At 42.0% G+C, this 19,468-nt stretch overlaps 1 protein-coding gene and 1 pseudogene across 2 annotated transcripts in view; both read right to left on the reverse strand.

Annotated features, from left to right (window-relative positions):
* MACF1 (microtubule actin crosslinking factor 1) overlaps nucleotides 1-19,468 on the reverse strand; it is a 325,960-nt gene that overhangs the window by 147,030 nt on the left and 159,462 nt on the right. The window contains exons 11-25 of the mRNA XM_080800760.1: nucleotides 18,724-18,851; nucleotides 18,548-18,641; nucleotides 18,194-18,348; nucleotides 17,117-17,393; nucleotides 15,812-15,940; nucleotides 14,887-14,964; nucleotides 14,113-14,274; nucleotides 11,757-11,861; nucleotides 10,760-10,855; nucleotides 9,400-9,525; nucleotides 6,753-6,905; nucleotides 4,673-4,827; nucleotides 3,418-3,544; nucleotides 2,670-2,853; nucleotides 2,076-2,245 (exon numbers count right to left, since the gene is read on the reverse strand). Of these exons, the coding sequence (XP_080656886.1) occupies nucleotides 2,076-2,245; nucleotides 2,670-2,853; nucleotides 3,418-3,544; nucleotides 4,673-4,827; nucleotides 6,753-6,905; nucleotides 9,400-9,525; nucleotides 10,760-10,855; nucleotides 11,757-11,861; nucleotides 14,113-14,274; nucleotides 14,887-14,964; nucleotides 15,812-15,940; nucleotides 17,117-17,393; nucleotides 18,194-18,348; nucleotides 18,548-18,641; nucleotides 18,724-18,851 (2,139 nt within the window). The remainder of the gene's footprint in view (nucleotides 1-2,075; nucleotides 2,246-2,669; nucleotides 2,854-3,417; nucleotides 3,545-4,672; nucleotides 4,828-6,752; nucleotides 6,906-9,399; nucleotides 9,526-10,759; nucleotides 10,856-11,756; nucleotides 11,862-14,112; nucleotides 14,275-14,886; nucleotides 14,965-15,811; nucleotides 15,941-17,116; nucleotides 17,394-18,193; nucleotides 18,349-18,547; nucleotides 18,642-18,723; nucleotides 18,852-19,468) is intronic.
* LOC308341106 (large ribosomal subunit protein eL32-like) lies at nucleotides 1,524-1,983 on the reverse strand (annotated as a pseudogene). Its single transcript has one exon. The product of its transcript is annotated as a large ribosomal subunit protein eL32-like (transcript).

Genomic DNA, 19,468 nt, shown 5'->3' on the forward strand with positions numbered 1-19,468 from the left:
GGATTTAGGGATAAAAGGGCATCACGTACAGAACTCACCCTCAAGAAAAGGATTATTATAATGTACATTTATAGGAAAAATGATAAAGCAAATAAAGAAAAATGTCAACATTTGTGTGATCTAGGTGAAGGCTATATGACAATAAAAAATTTTCTGTATACTGAAATTACTTGAAAATAAAAAGTAAATCCAGAAAAGGAAAGTCCTTTAGAAGAGCTAAATATTAACATTTCTTGGAATGTTCTATTTTTGCAGGACAAACAGATTTCAGATGACTACAGAAAACTAAAGTTTCAATATGAAAATTATAGGTTTATACAATATGCCTCATTTGTGAATTTAAACCCATCTCAGCCAAAGAAAATTACACTGCCCTCTCATCCTCTTCTTCAAGCTTGGGAATAATTGAGAAAGGTAAGAAAAATCATTCCTCCTAATTTTGCCAGTCCTTTCCATTCCTTTAAGCTCCCAGATCAAATCTACTATTCTTCATAGAGCTCTCTCCTATGGTCCCAAGTAGAAATGGTCTAGTGACTCTATATTTCTATAGCTATGTTTGCTTTGAAACCTGCAAGTACTCTTGATACTATCTTATGACATCTCTTATACTGAAGGTCCTAATTGTGACTTCAACGTTTTATCCTTAAGTACACCATAAGCCAAAAGCAAAGAGCTTGGCTTACTCTCTTTACATGCCTATGAGCAGGTAAAAAAGCCATTAATATTTGCTTTTACTTCAAAAATACTATGCTAGGGGCACCTGGGTGGCTCAGTGGGTTAAAGCCTCTGCCTTTGGCTCGGGTCATGATCCCAGGGTTCTGGGATCGAGCCCCACATCGGGCTCTCTGCTCAGCAGGGAGTCTGCTTCCTCCTCTCTCTGCCTGCTTCTCTGCCTACTTGTGATCTCTGTCTGTCAAATGAATAAATAAAATCTTTAAAAAAAAAGAGAGATTAAAAAAAAATACTATGCTACATTTTGATGGCATTTTACTTTTTCAGAAAACTCATTATATATACTCTGTCATTTAACTTTCAAAGTTTTGTGATATAGTTTGGACTCATCCATTATCTCCATTTTATAAGAAAGGAAACGAGGATGAGAGTTAACTTGCTAAAAGTCAAGTGTGCATCAGAGCCCAGAGTAGAATCTGAGTCTTCCCTTGTATTTTTTGCATCTGATGGCTGATGGCAATCATGTCACAGAAAGTAACACATGCACATCAGGGATAGAGCAGACAGCAGCATCTTTGCTAAGCAGTCTTAAAACATGTAGCCCACATGTGGGGCTTAGAACAATCTGCCAGTCTGTGTGCCTTCCCAACTGTGTAGAAAACTAATCAATAGTCAGAAACACACTGGGAGCTGAAATCATGCTTTGCCATAAATAAAAGGCATCTGCAGGCTGCAGGGAAGAATTCTCAAGTAGGAATGCCATGAGTCTATTGCCTTATTTCTTAAGCTCCAAATTTTTTTTGTAGTTTTATGGTTTTATTAACACAAATATGAGGTGCACAACAAGCTGTCTATTCATTTTCTTCACTGCATAGCGTGGCATTGGGATTGGTGACTCTGATGGCCAGCTGGGCTGCTCTTTCCACCATGGCTTTGTGGTTCTTGGAGGAGACCTTGTAAACTATCTCTGCACAGTGAGATTTGTTGCACATCAGCAGCATTTCAAGTTCCTGGATGTCATGTACTAGGAACTTCCGGAAGCCACTGGGCAGGCAGCATGTGCTCTGCTTTCTTGCTGCTCCCATAACCAATGTTGGGCATCAGGATCTGGCCCTTGAATCTTCTGCGCACCCTATTGTCAATGCCTCTAGGTTTCCACCAGTTGTGCTTAATTTTGACATATTGGTATGACTGGTGCCAGATGAACTTCCTGGTCCTCTTTTTAATGATCTTGGGTTTCACCAGAGGTCTGAGAGCAGCCATGATGCCCAGTAACAGATGGCCGCCACTTCCGCCGACAGCACCAAGAAAGAGAGGGTACAAGCTCCATATTGTCTTGTCATCCAATTCACCCTGAAAGCATTTACACTGCAGCCAGCACCCACCCTGCTCTTCAGGCTTACCTCTTGTTCTGCAATCCTTAATGCATTGTCCTGCCGGGCATCTTTGTCAGTCCTAGAACTGGCTGGAGACTGAATTCGTTTGACCAGCCGCTGTTCACACTCTTCCAGCCGTAGTCGGATATTCTTCAGCTCTGAAATGTACATCTTGGCCACAGTTTCCTCTTTGTCCTCTGTAAATGCAGAAGCATAGGATAACATGAAGCACCACAAGAGAGGTCAACAAACCTAAGAAAAATAGATTCACCCTTAGATAGAGGGCAGCAGATCTGATATTCCACATATGAAAGCAAGACCTTACATGGGGGAACATGTTGCCTGATCCTAAGTTCCCTGCATTGTATACTCATCTTTAAAGATCCAAACATGCTATAGCCACAAGAAAATGTGATACGTTGATTAGCAATAATGCCTGAAATAGGGTCTCTTTGACCGTGATCTGATTCTGAGGATTCATCTCTATAAGTTTTTCCCTATCTCAAGTTTTGAGCCCCTCAAATGGTAAAAAGGTGGTACTTTCTAGTCTTCATGAAGGTCTAGGAGAACCCTTCAGGGCTCTCAATCCACCACTCTTCTCCCTTTTCCCAAGGCACAAACCATTCTCTATGGACTTCATCAGGTGCTGGAAGTGAGTTTTACAAGCCTCCACTTCTTCTTCCAAGCGCAAACGATCAGATACTGAGAAGACCAGAGAGTCACGGCTATCCTGCAAAAAATCTTCATAGTGGGCCTGGAGAGTCTTCATAACCTGGTGACACTCCCCTGGTGCTAAGGATCGAAGCTAAAGAGAAAAAACAAAACACAAAACACAAAACAAAACAAAAACAAACGAAATTTTAATAGAATGGGAACATAATACATTCTCTATTTCTCCTTTTTATTGATGTTTAACATATACACAAATCAGGTGCACACACCATAACTGCAAACATGTTGATTTTTCAGAAACAGAATTTATCCATTTAATCAGCGTTTAGATCAAGAAACAATATGACCAGTACGCCAGAAGCACCCACTATGCCCTCTTGGACACAACCCTTCATAATTTTTAATTCACCAGTATTCCTCTACTACATGCACACTTATACAAGAGCAGAGTGAAAAGAAGCCTACAACTTTCGGTTGGCCAAGAAGAGAGAAGATGTCATTTATTTTCATCAGGAACTTCCTTAACCATTTAGGCTGCTGGTTTTTAGTTCCTAGGACCCCCTAATTCTGAAACATTATCCCTGACTCCGCTCTACTCCCTTTGGGTGAGTGGGAGTCTCACGGTAATGAGAAAAGTTTCCTTCTGAAAAAAGCTTGCCAGTAGGATATGAACCTGAGGTAAGTCTTTCACACTTACCTTTTCCAGGTTCCAGGTCTTTACAAGGTCTAGGTCCTTCCTCAGATAGTTCCAGGAGATAAGGCTTTTGGTGTTAACATGTAGCTGATGCCAGAGGGCCATCACTTTCTGATAAGACTGCTCCACCCTAGAAACAACAGAGAATCTGGTGGTAGCTTTTCTAAAACTTGAATTCCCCGTTAGAGACCTTCCAGGGGGAAAATGAGATTGCCTTAGCAGAAATGGGTTTGTATACTGAGCAGAGAAAGGCAAGGAATCAAATACTAACACGGAAATCTGTAGAACAAAATTAACTGAGCTATTCAAACAATCTGGACTTACTACAGTGTTATGTCTATGATGTCAGCATACGTTTGGCAGTCTTATAAATGTGATCTGTATATAATATAATCACGAGAAGTGAGAAGATAAATCCATGAAGAGAAGTAATGGAAAAAAGTAGAAAAAAAAAACCCATCTAGAGAATTGTCGAAAAATGATAATATCAATGCTTAAAAAGTACACTGCTATGGTCTATATGTTCACAAAACTGCTAAGGTGTTTGAAAATTAAGAGCAACTTAAAAAGTCATCTGGCATATTAAAAATAAAAAAAAACAAAACTGCAATATGAAGGACCAGAGAAAATTTTTTTCTAAAGCATCCCATGCCTAATTCAATCTCAACTTCTGGACTTAAAAACTCACAAATACACAGACATATTCAACACATACTACATTACCTTGAATTTCTTTAAGTCAAGAAATGTGAGATATAAAGAATAGGATGGAAAACTAGAAGCCAGGGCCTCACTTAAACAAGAGACCTTAAACCCATTAGTCTATCTTTTCCCTCTCCAAAAATCCCACTAAAATTCCAGTGATACCAAAATCAATGGTTGAAAATAACAAACTCAGGAAAACAGAACTCTGGGGTGGGTGGGTTTTATTATTAGCTTCGTGGTATACTTCAGCTTTTAAAAATATGTATGTGTATGTCATTAATAAAATACAGAGAAGAAAATTAACTATCAATATAAAAATCAGTGTTCTGAATTTAACTCAAGAATGATCACTGAATATATCTGAATTGAACATAAGCATTTACTGAAAAGCTACAACGTAGCTGCCAGTGCAAGTATCTGGTATCCTAATAGGAGGCCTTTCCCAGAAGAAACTTAAAAACTTGGCTGCTCTGTTTAAGATCACAAATGCAGATTCATCCCTCCATTAGCTCAGTCAGGCCAAGCAGCACAATGGGCAACTGAGCAAAGTTACCTGGTGGCCATCTCAATGGCATCCTTATTGGGTGAGGGGATGAGGAAACAGACCGATGGGACCATTGCCTCATTCCCTGTGGGGCTGATCACTTTCCACTTGGTCCGCTGAGAATTATCTTCCAATACGCACTCATCATTCTTGCAGATGGTGATCTGAGGAGAGAAACTCACAAGTTATTGCTAACAGATAAACCAACAACTCATTATGATATGGTACTTGACTCCAAGGCTATGAAATCCTTAAGAAAAAAATCATTTTTAAAATCTGTCACTAATTAGTGAGGTTTCCTGATTTTGACAAAAAGATAACCTTATAAATACGTAACACAGGAAAGGTTGTGACATCAAATACATCAACAAAGCAAGTGTTTGTTCAATGTTTATTACATGTCCAGTAACTTAGTATATGAAAGTTATAAGGAGACTGTCTTAAGACCTCCAAGAGCTATCTCTCCGCATCTACAATCATTAGGGTAAAAGTTAAAGGGATATGAATAATTGCAACCTTGCTTTTGTGATATTTCCTCTTTCTCTCTTCTTGTCATCCCACTCAAATCCCCGAAAAGGTTTAAGCATTCTGAAATCATCAATTCCTTCTCTTGGGAAATAAATAACCAACATGATCATCCCTATTCTATAGACAGAAATACTGAGACACAGAAAAGTGCCAGAGAAGTTCATTCTTTTGCATTACAAATATTTACTGAGCCTAATATGTGCCTGGAATTTTGGTGGGCCACTGGACATAGAATGGTAAACTGACAGACATGGTCTATATTCCACATATTCTGGTTGGATATAGAATTAGAATACTGTGTGAAAAATGCAATTTACCAGGGGAATGCATGAAAGGGACAATGACCCAGTCTTGCCTAGAGAGGTAAAGAAAGATTAGTTGGGACCTTGAAGCCACATTAAGGAATTTAAACTTTCTAAATGGAATTCGGGAATTGTTACAGAATGTAAGAAGGGGAATGACTTTTTTTTTTAAAGATCATGCTGGGGGGCACCTGGGTGGCTGACTCTTGATTTCAGCTCAGGTCATGCTTTAGGGTCTTGGGATTGAGCCCTGCTTTGAGCTCTGCTCTCAGCAAAGAGTCTGCTTGAGGATTCTCTCTCTCCCTCTGCCCCTACCCTGCTCACATGCTCTCTCTCTTTCTCTAAAATAAATGAGTGAGGGGCGCCTGGGTGGCTCAGTAGGTTAAAGTCTCTGCCTTCGGCTCAGGTCATGATCCCAGGGTCCTGGGATCGAGCCCCACATTGGGCTCTCTGCTCGGCGGGGAGCCTGCTTCCATCTCTCTCTCTCTGCCTGCCTCTCTGCCTACTTGTGATTTCTGTCTGTCAAATAAATAAATAAAATCTTAAAAAAAATGAGTGAATCTTAAAAAAAAAAAATCAAAATCGTGCTAGTGTAAAGATAAAGAACGCATCGAACTGGGGAGGTGATGCTATGATCCAAGCAAAAGAAACTGATGGTCTAACTTAGGGTAGTAGCTGCAAGGACAGAAAAAAGTACATCTAAGAGATATTTATTTACAAGTTGATATTGATTTGGTAGTCCTACTAGTTGTAGGGGATAAGAGGGGAAAAGTCAAAGGTATTGCTCAGGTGCTACAAAGTACCATTTCTGACACCACTTAGGATATGGGGGGGATGATGACGCCAATCTCTGAGGTAGGGAGTAGATCAAGCCTGTAGAGTTCCACTTTTTTTTTTTTTAAAGTATATTTAAGTTCTGGGGTGCCAAGATGGCTCAGTCATTAGGTGTCTGCCTTTAGCTCAGGTCATGATCCCAGTGTCCTGGGGTTGAGCCCCGCATCGGGCTCCCTGTTCAGTGGGAAGCCTGCTTCTCCCTCTCCCACTCCCCCTGCTTGTGTTCCCTCTCTTACTGTCTCTCTCTCTGTGTCATATAAATAAATAAAATCTGAAAAAGAAAAAAAAGATGTTTAAGTTCTAATTAAACAAAATAAAACAAAACACCTCTACCACTGGACCTTTCCCTATCATAACCCTAACTGAAGGTTTTGCTTCTCCCTTCCTTCCCTCCGTAGCCAGAGGTACCCCTTCCCTTGCCTCACCTCTATCTGCCGGTAGTCACAGATGGCCTTCACGGAAATGGTACTCTTCAGCACGTGGTCAGGACTGCGTGGCTTTAGCTGAACAATAGTTTTGGATCTCCCAACGAGGCTGGCAACAGAACTCTTGGACTGTATGAGCTGTTCCTTTTCATCCTACAAAGTGAGAAGAAACACAAAAACACATTAATGTTGCCACTCAGGGTGCCAAGTCAACAAAGAAAACTGAGTGCTCCGCTCCCTCAGAGAATGTCATTTCTCAGTTAAGTAGGGATCCATGGTGGAGCCATCTTAGAAATACAGAGATAAAGAAACAAGGAGAGGATACTTCTGTCTTCTACCAAGTGCTTTTGTACTCAATTTGTTCAGCTTTCTCCCTGTGCTCTTTTCAATGAATCATGAAGCCACATGCAAAAATAATAAAAACATAAAACAAAAAAGAACTGCCAGCTGCCAAATACAGATAAACACAGCTAACACAGGATTTCCCCAAACAAGGTTCAGAAAGCATGGAAGTTTAAGAACAATAATAACAACGTTGCCATTGCTATTATTATTATTATCATTGCTTTCTTACTGGCAGAAGCCAGTTCTTGCCTTGTGCTTAGGAGAAGCCAGAATTGTGCTCTTTAAGAAATTTTTAAATAATTATACCTCCCAAGCTCTACTACTGATATTTCACTCTCTTAAATTGAGTCAAACTTTCTAGAGAAAGATCTTAGCTCTTCCACCAACAATTTATAAACCGATGCTGTTGGTGAAGACATCATGACAAATGATTTAGGATTTACCTTTTAGTGTCTTGCTGTGCCACAGTCACGTATATTTGACTAGTTTGAAAGAAGTATCATGCAAAATTGAAGCTCTCAAGTCTCTGCAAACCCCATTATCTTAAAAACTAATGAACTTCTTGCCCACAAAATTGGTAGTAATCTACTACCAATTGTGTTAGAGAATAAAAGGTAACTTTCATGTATTACCGGGATGTGTCAAGCCCATTTTGAGGTATAAAAAGTCCTTAGAAGAGGGCTTTCTTAGGATGGAAGTAGATGTGATGAGAGTATAAAGAGTTAATAATGTTAAGAAATGCCATTAAAGAATTAAGAATATGCAAGTAAAGAAAAAGAAATGCTTAAATAAACTACCTGTGCCTGTCCCCGGGAGCATGATTGGAAGAAATACAACTTTAACTTATTAGTTAAGAAAGAGGAATGGAATATATCAGGGAGACAGCCACACTGTTCCATACTTGAGAGCTGGTCTACCCATTTCCGTTTCCTTGCAATAAAGATGTCAATTTCTGTCTAACCCACAGCCAAACATCTCAAGTTCCAGAGACCAAGTGCTCAGCGTGGTAAAAGTTCTGAAAAGAACCAGAAGCCATGACAGATGCTCCCGAACCTGACGGACAAGCTGAGGAAAAGCTGAGGAGCAGACCCAGGTGACTTCATGCCCAGATGACGCCGCCAACCCGATGCCCCTGACCTGGAGAGGAGGGAACAGAGCAGCGACCCTCGAGAAGAGAAGATATGACAACAATTGCAGAGGAGTTACCCTAAGACAGGAAGGTACTCTGTGGAAGGGAGGAGATAATAGCCAAGGATTATTATATTCCTCCTTCATACTTGAAGTACCTTCAAGAGAGACATTCTAGAGACAATATCTAAAACGTCAGGCTTTTATCCTTCATTCCAAGTTAAATAAATTAACAGATTTTTTGCCCAGGTGAAACAGTGAATGTGAACACATTCACGGGTTAATAATACCTGAAAGTGTAAAAATAATAAATAATCAAATAATGTTCACAAATACCCAAGTCTCACTCATGAAAAAATGGCGGTTTTGGGTTATTCTGGTTCTCTTACTTGTAATTTCCTACTGAAATGAGAGTCCCCTGCTTCTCTATAGAGAAAAATAATTTCCCTATTACATACTCTTCTATCTTAGTTTGGAATGTAACTGGAGCCTTGTCTTGCCAACTCTGTATAATATACATTCAATACATGTAAACAGTCCTGCTCTGATTTTATTACCAGCATTTCTGAAAGAATAATTCATTGGAGAAAATGAATATAAAATTGAGTTGGATTAAATACTGGATACAAAATTTTTTTAAGTTAATATTGCCACATAAACTGGACAAATATTGCATTATATCTAAGTAAGATTTTAATGTTATCCTTAGTTAAAATCAATATTCTAATATCTCATTTTACCAAAACAAAATTACCAAAGAGGAAAAATTTGGCTTAGGTCTAGTTCATTGGTTTGCATTCTCTTTGCATGAGAGAGTAAAAAACAATTTGGTGCCACCTAATCCCCTTCAATTCTATTTTTCATGCTATACACCACATCTTTGGTCCCAATTACTGAATTAAAATAGGAACAAGCAAAGAAAGTATGCTGAGCACAAGGACTAGGCCATTACTTCAATAAAACATACCCAAAGGAATCTTATTAGCAACTTTTTTTACAGAAAGAAAAGGAAAAAAAGAAAAAGAACAAAATTGGGGTTAAACTCTATTTGAATATGAGCCAGACAGTATAGCAATAACCCACTGCCCTGGAGCTTTCAAGGATATCAACAGCAGCAGCTGGGATGGTTTACTCTGTTTCTCAGAAGTAATCATCCCGCTGATACAACACCCACCATGGAGTCCTGGAGCAGGTCCTCGAGGCGAGATAAGCTCGTGTTGTGGTCACAGGAATATTTTCGTTTGATGGAGTCTTGCAGGTTCCTCAAGAATGACTCCAGGTCCCGGGCATCACTGAAGAACTGTGGTGAGAGGAGGGGTACCTCATGTGCAACTCATCACAACACAAGCATATTAACCAGGAAAGAGCAAACTGGTGCAGAGCTGACGGGAACTGATGATACTCCTGGATTAGTGATGCTGCATCACAAGGTCCACAGGAGGAGAAACTGAGAGCTTGAAATGCTATGTCCGGGAAATATCAGTGATGACAACCACAAAGCCTATGGCACCCTATAGGAAAGTCAGTTGGCTTCCCCTCCTTGGAAACACTGCTGGTGACAACACTTGGCTGTGAGGTAGATGCCATGAAAAGACTAGAGGTTGAGCAATCAAATGTTCCAATCCATTGATAAGGTTATAAAATGATCAAGAAGATTATTTCATTTAGGGCAAACCCGAAGAGAGGTAACAGCTTATTTCCTCCTGCCACCCTCCCCTGAAAACAAGGAGTATATTCTTGAAGTTGTGACGGACTGAAAAAAGAAAAATGGTCCTGATATTTTTTTTTAAAAGATTTTATTTATTTATTTGTCAGAGAGAGAGAGCGAGCACAGGCAGACAGAGTGGCAGAGGGAGAAGCAGGCTCCCTGCGGAGCAAGGAGCCCGATGTGGGACTCAATCCCAGGAGGCTGGGATCACGACCTGAGCCGAAGGCAGCCGCTTAACCAACTGAGCCACCCAGGCGTCCCTTGTCCTGATATTTTACAGCTTGTCCCATCAAGAGGGAGGGTCTACTTCTCCCCTTGAAGCTGGGCATATAGGCACATGACTTGCTTTGGCCAATGACACATTAATAAATGTGACAGCAGAAGAAAGTGCTTGTGCCCTGGGGCTTGCGCTCTCTGGCTGTTTGTGGAACATAGCTACTCCATGAAAAAAGCCTAGAAGAGACTATTAGATGCCAGAGACTTGTACCCCACCACTCCAACCCACTGTCTGACATGGAAGTGATGCCGTTTGGGGCCCACCAGCACCTCGCCTGCCCATCAGCTGCCTACAGCCATCTATAAGCTAGGCAAGATGAGAAAAATCATCTTTCCTCATCTCAGTGGAACCTAACCCAAATTACCAACCCACAGAACCAAGAGCTAGCTAAAGGACTGTTGTTCAGCAGCTGTGCTTTGGGGTGGAGGTTTACATAGTACCCATTAACTGATGCAGGTGTGTGTTTCACCCCACCTCTTCCATGTGCGGTGTTGTGTGCACACGTAGACACATAATGTGCACACAGACACAAACACAAAGTCCACATACCTGAAAGTAAGCAGTATTCTCTTTCACATGCTGCTCGACACACAAACACAGCTGCTTCATCCACTGCAACTGGGACTGGGCGGCGGCACTGTAAGCCTGCAGGAACCAAAAACACACACAGAAGGGCAGGGCTTAACAACGTCCGAGCACAGTGCTCTCTTCCAAGCACAGCTCTGCCAGTGACAGGCCAACCGAAGATACACGGAGATACCTGACGGGCATCTGCTGAGCGCCAGCCATCAGAAAGAGGCTTGCCTTTCATCTAACGAGAGTTACATAGAAAAGGCCTCTCCCACACTCAACTGCTACTACAGCTGACCTTTGAACAACGGAGGGCCTGAGGGCACCAAACCTCCATGCAGTCGGAAATCCACACGTGACTGTTGTCTCCCCAGAAACGTAACTAATAGCCTACTGTTGACTGGAAGCTTTACTGATAACATAGTCAATGAACACCTACTTTGAGCGTTATACATATCACATACTGCATATATATAATATACTTGAAATAAAGTAAGCTACAGCAAAGAAAATGTTACTAAAAAATCATAAGGAAGAGAAAATACATTTACAGTACTATATGGTATTTATTTAAAAAAAAAATCCACATGTAAGTGGAGCCAGACAGTTCAGACTCATGTTGTTCAAGGGTCAGTTGTAAATGATCAGCAAAACCCGGATATAAATAAATCCCTCCCAGTCCTCCACTGTCTCTCTTCTCTGGGCAAAGGCACCACACCAATAAGAGACAGGATCTGCCTGGATGCTTATCTGAAAAAATACAGTTCAATAGGCGTCTCTAGCTCTTCTAGTTTCTCATCGTGTTCTCCCCTTATTTGTAGTCTTTTGGGGGCCGGGATGACAAGAGAGAGGATCCAAGACAAATGATCACTGACACTTCCTCCAGGTGTTGCAGCAGAACAAAGTCTGAGATTTGAATGCTTCTCTAATGACAAGTTCTGAGCACTTGACCCCTTCATGTTCTCAAGTCACATACCTCCACGGTTTGCTTGGCTGGGTGGTTCTCAAGTGACAGCAACTCTGCTGTATCTTGTAGAGACCGAAACACATCCTGTTTCTCCTCCAGTTGCATTGTCAATTCCTGAAAATTGAATTCAGTTGCATGCAGTAAGTGCTATCAAAGGAGGAGGAGAATAAGGAAAAGGCTGTGTTCCCTGCCCAACTTTATTTATTTATTTATCTTTTTTTTTTTTTTTTTTTAAAGATTTTGTTTATTTATTTGACAGAGAGAGATTACAAGTAGGCAGAGAGGTAGGTGGGGGGGGGGGGTAAGCAGGATCCCCGCTGAGCAGAGAGCCTGATGCGGGGCTCGATCCCAGGACCCTGGGATCATGACCTGAGCAGAAGGCAGAGGCTTAACCCATTGAGCCACCCAGGTGCCCCAAGTTTATTTATTTATTTGATAGAGAGAGACAGCGAGAGAGGGAGCACAGGCAGGGTGAGTGAGCGAGAGAGAAGCAGGCTTCCCACCAAGCAGGGGGCCGGATGCAGGGCTTGCTGGGCTCAATCATGACCTGAGATCACAACCTGAGCCAAAGGCAGACACTTAATGACTGAGCCACCCAGGCACCCCTCCTGCCCGACTTTAAAGGAGCATTCAACACAGGGTTAGTGCCAAGATGAGAAGAATAAACAGTACATGCCAGAGGGTTTCAGAGAGGAGCAAAAATGTTAGGATTACTGGAAAATGATTCACAAAGGATATGGGACCTGGGCCAGACCTGAGGAAGCAGGGGAACACAGAGTGAGCACTGGACACAGAGAAAGGAGATAACTTGACAGGTGGGTCTGATTCATGTCCCCACTGGCCTAACATAGTACCTGACACACCCTTAGATCCCAATCACTGACTGGCAGGCGTTGCTCAGACTCTTCCACTAGCCTGCAGTGCCCTCCACTGCCTTTAAATTCTTTTAATGGCACAGGGCACAACTTAGATGCTAGCTCTTCTGTGAAGCTAGGTATGGATCCCTGCTGTTAGATCTGGTCCCTTCTTTCTAAGCACTTTCTTTTTAACTTCACCATAGCCTCATTTCCATTCTCAGACAGTTTTCTATATTATAGCATCTATTCTTTCTCCTTTACTACAGAAGAATCAGATACCATTCTCCAATCAGGAAACATTTATGTTTTTTAAACTCTAATTGAATTTAAAAGTATCTAAATTAAGTGTTAATAAAAAAGCTTCCCATTTGTATAGAGTTTACAAAATCCTTAAAAACCTCTGAGATGTGGGGGTGCCTGGGTGACTCAGTGGGTTAAAGCCTCTGCCTTCGGCTCAGGTCATGATCCCAGGGTCCTGGGATCGAGCCCCGCATCGGACTCTCTGCTCAGCAGGGAGCCTGCTTCCTCCTCTGTCTCTGCCTGCCTCTCTGCCTACTTGTGATCTCTGTCTGTCAAATAAATAAATAAATAAGTAAATAAATCTTAAAAACAAACAAACAAACAAACCTCTGAGATGTGGAAAAACACTTAACAAAAATGACCCTACTTGCATTCACTGAAAAAGAATAAAAAGTATTATACCATTACCCAATGCTGAATTTCCCTTCCCATTTTACAAATGAAGATTTTTGACCAAAAAATTATTAAATGAACTTAAGAGAATTCAGAATTTGTGAGAAGCCAAGAGTATACCTCAATTAAACAATATCTAAGCCCTATACTAAGTGCTTTGCCTATAGTAGCTAGTCAATATTTTACACAACCCTTTGAAGTGGTAATATTGTCCCATTTTATAGAGGTCCAGAGAGATTAAATAACTTGCCTAGGATCACAGAGCCAGTAAGTGGAGAAGAATTTGAACCCAGGTATCTTTCACTCCAAAGCCTATCATCTTAAACACAAAGCTATTCTGAAAGGATTCAACTTGCAGACTGATACTCTCTTTGTCCAAGACCCTGCATTTCTTTCTTCCTTTTTTAAAAAAATTTATTTGAGAGAGACAGCGAGTGAGAGAGAGAGAGAGAAAAGGAGCAGAGGGAGGGGCAGCAGGAAAGGGAGAAGCAGATACCCCACTGAACAGGGAGCCTGATGTGGGGCTCAATCCCGGGACTCCAGGATCACGACCGGAGCCAAAGGCAGGCGCTTAGCTGACAGCCACCCAGGCATCCCAAGACACTGCCTTTCTAAGTGCATTCTAAGGTAAATACATTCTAGAGCTCAGGTTCCCCTCTCTCCATGTACACTTCTCACATGCACAGGTGCATTTAAGCAGAGAAGTCCTTATTTCTACCTAGTGAAATGCAAATCCAGAAATCCAAGCTCTTAACAGATTCTCTATCTTCTTCTGCTAATACATAAATATGACAAGTTTGTTGTGCTAGACTCACAGAGAAGTAATTTCTCTTGGCTGAGATGTTGGGATTGTTGTCACTCCAATCATAAGCTAGCTCCTCCTCCTCCTTCTCATTCAACCAGATCAACTCAGCGGTAGCTCTGGAGACAAATTTATGCAGGCTCTGAAGGTGCCTCATCCGGAAGCTAGAAGTTTCCTAGACAAAGCAAGGATTATAAGGTTAGATTGCCAGCCTTTCCTCTGTAGAAGACAGCACATGTGACATCAAAGCAAAGAATAATCCAGGAAATAAAATGAGCCTTGATTTTTCATCTCTGGGTGCTTCTCCATGAACTCAAATTTAGTACAAATTTGATACAGGACTCCCAGAGCCCTGGTCAATCCCAGCAAGAAATTAGAATTCACCAGGCTTTTCTGGGGCTCTCTGAATAAAGAATGATCCTAGGCCTGTCCTACTCTGGACAATCTCGAAAGACAAGAATGAAGAAGAGACAGAAGAGGAGTCTCCTTCCTACTAATCTTGAACTTTTAGTTTTGGAGTCTCAAAGCACATAAGTCACTGCTTTGGTGAAACACGGAAACTAGGACAGGATTTACTTAATTAAAACTTTCTGGGGCAGTGGTTTCTGATCCACTAAGAAAATTGAGAAAATGTTATAATACATATGAATAATTGCAAAGTAAGTGATATAACCTAATAAACAGAAATCCAAAACAGGGCTGAACCATAAACTTTCTGAATTAGCAAAGACAGTTGTTTGGAAAGAACTGGATTGTCCATAAAAAGAACAGAAGAGCCAAAACTCACCTTCAGTTTACAATACTGTGTCTCCAACTTTCCAAGAGTTTCAACATAACTTGTATGGAAATTTTGGGACATTTTTCCCTGATAAGAAAGGCATGAAATAAAGATACATTAGAGAAAAAGTAAGTAAACTATATGTACAGTGTGGTTTCAACTATGTAGGCACACAGATAGGGACTGGTTAGCTGAGATAACAAATCTCTGGGTCAGGTTTTAAAGCCTAGGGCAGCACTGGGTGAGGGACGGTTCAGTGGGGGTGAATACAGCTGACAGATCTCGTGCTTCCAGCAACTCTGGGAGGTTTCTAGAAAAACCTATGCCTGATGATTCCCAAACTACTCAATTGCTTTTTTGAAGGGAAAAGTTGAAATTACAAAAGGGAAGACAGAATGAGGGAGGGAGAGACTTAGTGAATAGTTTCTCCATACCAGATCTCCCTGCAGGCAGGAGGTGAAGTGGAAGAATCATGAAGTTTTAGAGTAGAGGGCCTGTGTTTGGCAACTGCACTCACTACATACTGATTTTGACCTCAGCTTTCAGTATCACAATTCTTTTTAGTAAAAAGCGTTAATAAAAATACTTTGCTCTTAAGGGTATTTCAAAGGGCAGAAGAGACACTTCATGCGGAAAGGGAATTTGTTGTAAACTGCTGCTCATGGTTACCATTCTTTTCCAGAGCCCCCTTATCCTATGTCTGGTTTTTGCTTTAAAGTAGGCTCTATGCCCAGCGTGGAGCCCAACATGGGACTTGAACTCACAAGACCAAGATCAAGACCTGAGCTGAGATCAAGAATCAGATGATGAACTGACTGAGCCACCCAGGTGTCCCCAGAGTCCCCTTCTCGGAAATAGCTGCCCGGTGCACACTACTCCATTACCCGCCCTGCCTCACCACACCCTGCCATAATGGATTCTGAATGCCACGCACCTCATACAACCTGGCCTCTTTGACACTTGAGCCCAGTTCTTCCACACTGGTGTGGATATGCTGCTGTGTTTCCAGCTGCAACTCCACACTAGGCAGGTCATTGCCCCACTCTGCTCGCTCCAGTTTCATCTGGAAAAGAAAAAAAATACATATATAATTGACTAAATAGATAAACAGAAAATTTTCAGGACTGATGTTGGGCAAGGGGGTTGAGGGTGGATGACTGGGCAGGAGGACACCTAGGCCATCTCCATCATGGTCTCTTACAGGAAAACATGCCAACGTCACCCCCAAAGAGCTGGAGACTAGACCCCACCAACTACTGCAGCAAGGGCAGCCTTCTGTTGCTGCATTACAGGATACATTCCTGAGTTTACCAAGCAGGAAGGTGTTTCCATGGCTGAAGATTAACTTTATAAACTTTAGGCCTTTTCCTTAATAGACGCTCTTCATTTCACAATCAGAATGGATTTAAGAAACAGCTAAAAATGTTAAACTTCATTCATGGCATCAACTACTGACCAATGGCAGGTAATTTTCAAATAGCTTGTTTTTGGATGTTTTTATTTATTGGTACCTGGGGGATCCACCACCAGGGCATGGGAAGAATTTAAAAGAAAACAAAAGGATGGGGTGCGTGGGTGGCTCAGTCAGTTAAGTGTCCGCCTTCAACTCAGGTCATGACCTGAGGCCCTGGGGCTGAGCCTGTGTCGGGTTCCCTGCTCAAGGGTAAGTCTGCTTCTCCCTCTTCCTCCCCCTGTTCATGCACTCACTCTCTCTTTCTAAATAAATAAATAAATAAATAAAATCTTAAAAATAAAGAAAACAAAAGGATTAGAAGGATAAAAAGGACAATATCGAACTTGAACCACGATTCTAGAATACATGTGAACAGTGCCCCTAAGAACTACGAAACACAGGGAGCTGGGCTTCAACTCACAAGGTAAGAGCAGCAACAAAGAGTGAAGAATCAGCTCCCCTGCCAATGAGGAAATGTCCGAAAAGGTGACTGAGAATATGTAGGCTGCAATTTCTTCCATCAGCTCCACTTTCAGCAGTTAGCTGAAGGGAACAGACTCCCAAAGGACTTCAAATCAGAAAAGCCTATGCTATTTGGTGTAGGATTTTTGAGGATTTGAGCTGACCTCACCCATTTAACATTTGAGAAAGGGGCTTGAGTCCCCAGCAGCATTAATAATTAAGAGAGTTTACACCAGGGGCGTAGAGCAACCTGACCCCCTTAGACAAGCTGCTGGATCCAGTAAACCTGAATGTACTGCATAAGCATTTGGAACATACACCCACCTGCATTTCTTCTACCCAAGACAGTAGTTCATACACAAATCGAAGATTGCCTTCATCCTCAGAGGAGGAGATAGACACAAGTTCAGCCCGAGTCATGGGCTTCCGGAACCAGGAGGTAGAGGAAGAATGGGTTCCCTTGGTCAAGGGCTCTGCTTTCAGATGAGTAGTGGTTAAAGCAGAGGGCGGAGCCAATTCAAGTGACGTGAAATGGCCCTTACGATACAAGTTTGTGCACTCTAGACGCAAGGTGACCAGCTCGTCCTGCAGGCGCATAACCCTGAAATGCAAGAAGAGAAAACAGGAAGGGACTTAAATCTGTAACTCACTTTTTTTTTTTTTTTTAAGTAGGAAGCCCAACGTGCAGCTTGAACTCACAGCCCTGAGATCAGAGTCACATGCTCCACTGACCAAGCCAGCCAGGTGCGCCTGTAATGCAATTTTTAAGATAAAATATTCCTTATCCATTTGACAAGGATGAGATAAAAATAAAGATGAGATCATATCAGGAAAATTGTTTTGAAAAAGAAGTGTTATATGAATGTAAGGTGATATTAACATCTTCATCATTCAGAGCTGTTGAGGCAAATGCCAAATTACAGTGTTAACTGGAAGGAGGCAAACCAGTATCTGCTTATTTAACTTTGGATAGTATAACAGAACAAAAAATGGATTACGGGTCAAAAGATGTGAGTCTTAGTCTTGGCTCTGTGCAAACTACGTGACTTAGATGATCCTTATCCTCTCTATGGGGCTTGGTTTTCTTTTCTACAAAATGATGCATTTGATCACCAGCAGTTCTAACCTAGATGTGGTACTGTATCCCAGCAGGTCACTCTGAAATACGTGTGGGTGTTATAAGATCCCACAATGATGAGGGAATCCTATAGGTACTTAGTGGAAAGGGCCTGCAGTAAGGGGAAATGGTCCTCTACCATGAGAATTTTCCTGTCCCAAATACCTATAGTATCCCCACTGAGCCACTAACCTCTGACCCAAGTTACAAGATTCCAAGGCTGACTCCTGATCTGTGACCCTCAGCAGTAAGCAAGCCCTCTGTCTGTGTCTCATGTTCCTCACCTAAAAGCCAGCTCTTCTAGCTGGTAGTAATTCTCATCCCGTAGGATCTGGAGGTCCACCTGCAGCTGCCTGATGAGACCTTCACATTCCTGAATGTACATGATGACATCTGACTCGCACTGTACTGGCTGTCCCGATTCCAGGTGAGCAGCGTCCTAAAGAGAGAAAGGGAGTAATGGGCTTAGGAGAATACCAGTGCCCCCAGCCACACGGACTGAGGGAGAGAAAGGGTCACCGCACATCAAAGAGTGAGGAAGTGACACGGCTGGACTTGTCAGTTGTTAATCTGGACCATTAGAGCATAGGATGTGAAGGAGAACACGGGACATGAGGAGAGAGACAGCACACACTCACAGCCTGCAGTGTATTCTTAGCTAGTGTCAGCTTCTCTTCACAGTTCAAAGCACCATTCTGGATTTTGTTCGCAATCTGTAGCAGCAATTCCAGCCTATATAAGATAAAAACCATAGTCACATGCCAGGCTCCAAGTAGATAGGTAACGTCAGGTCACCTTCAGACCCTGGGCCCACCTCTCCACAGCTGGGCGAAGCGACTTCTCTCGCTCCAGCATCTCAATGATGAGCTTTCCCCACTCTTCCTCCACGTCATTCGGGTGATAACCTTGAGGCAGTTTAATTCGGCCAAATTCTATCCACACCTAAAAAATTCCAGAGACAACAGTTTATTCCAAAAACACAGCCATGCCCTCAGGCCCAGTTTTATGCATTCTTGCTACCTCACTCGGTGCTTCTCCACCCTGCTGCCCACTGTTTCTCCCAATAAGAGGAAACAGCGGAATACTTAGCAGTTTCTCAACCTGAGATGAGAGCTGAGAAACCACCTCCAAAATACAGGGACTACTGCCTGTTCTAAATCTTTCCATTCCTTCTACATTTTCCACAAATCCTCCTGTCCTCTCAATAACCCCCCTTTGGGAAACACCCAATGCCCAAATCTATGGTTTCAAACGCTCTAGGAATCAAAATGCGGATGGAAGTCTCTTTCCTTTCCATCTCAGCAAAAGAATTTGCTTCCTTCTGAAAAACAGAAAACTCTTTCACAAAACGTGGCATTTCTGAATAAATGTATGCCATTTTTCAAAAGCCTCTTCAAGAAATACGGATGGCTGATACTGCCCCTTTACCACAAACTTTCAAGACCAGCCTAAAAGTGAGGCTTGTTTGTCACCCTGAGAACATTGCTATTAATGCAGGTTGGGAAGAGGATGCAGGCCATCTAACAAAGAAGTAACAATAAGGCAAACCTACACACCCC

Source organism: Martes martes, assembly GCF_963455335.1.
Source record: "Martes martes genome assembly, chromosome: 4".
Taxonomy (NCBI): domain Eukaryota; kingdom Metazoa; phylum Chordata; class Mammalia; order Carnivora; family Mustelidae; genus Martes; species Martes martes.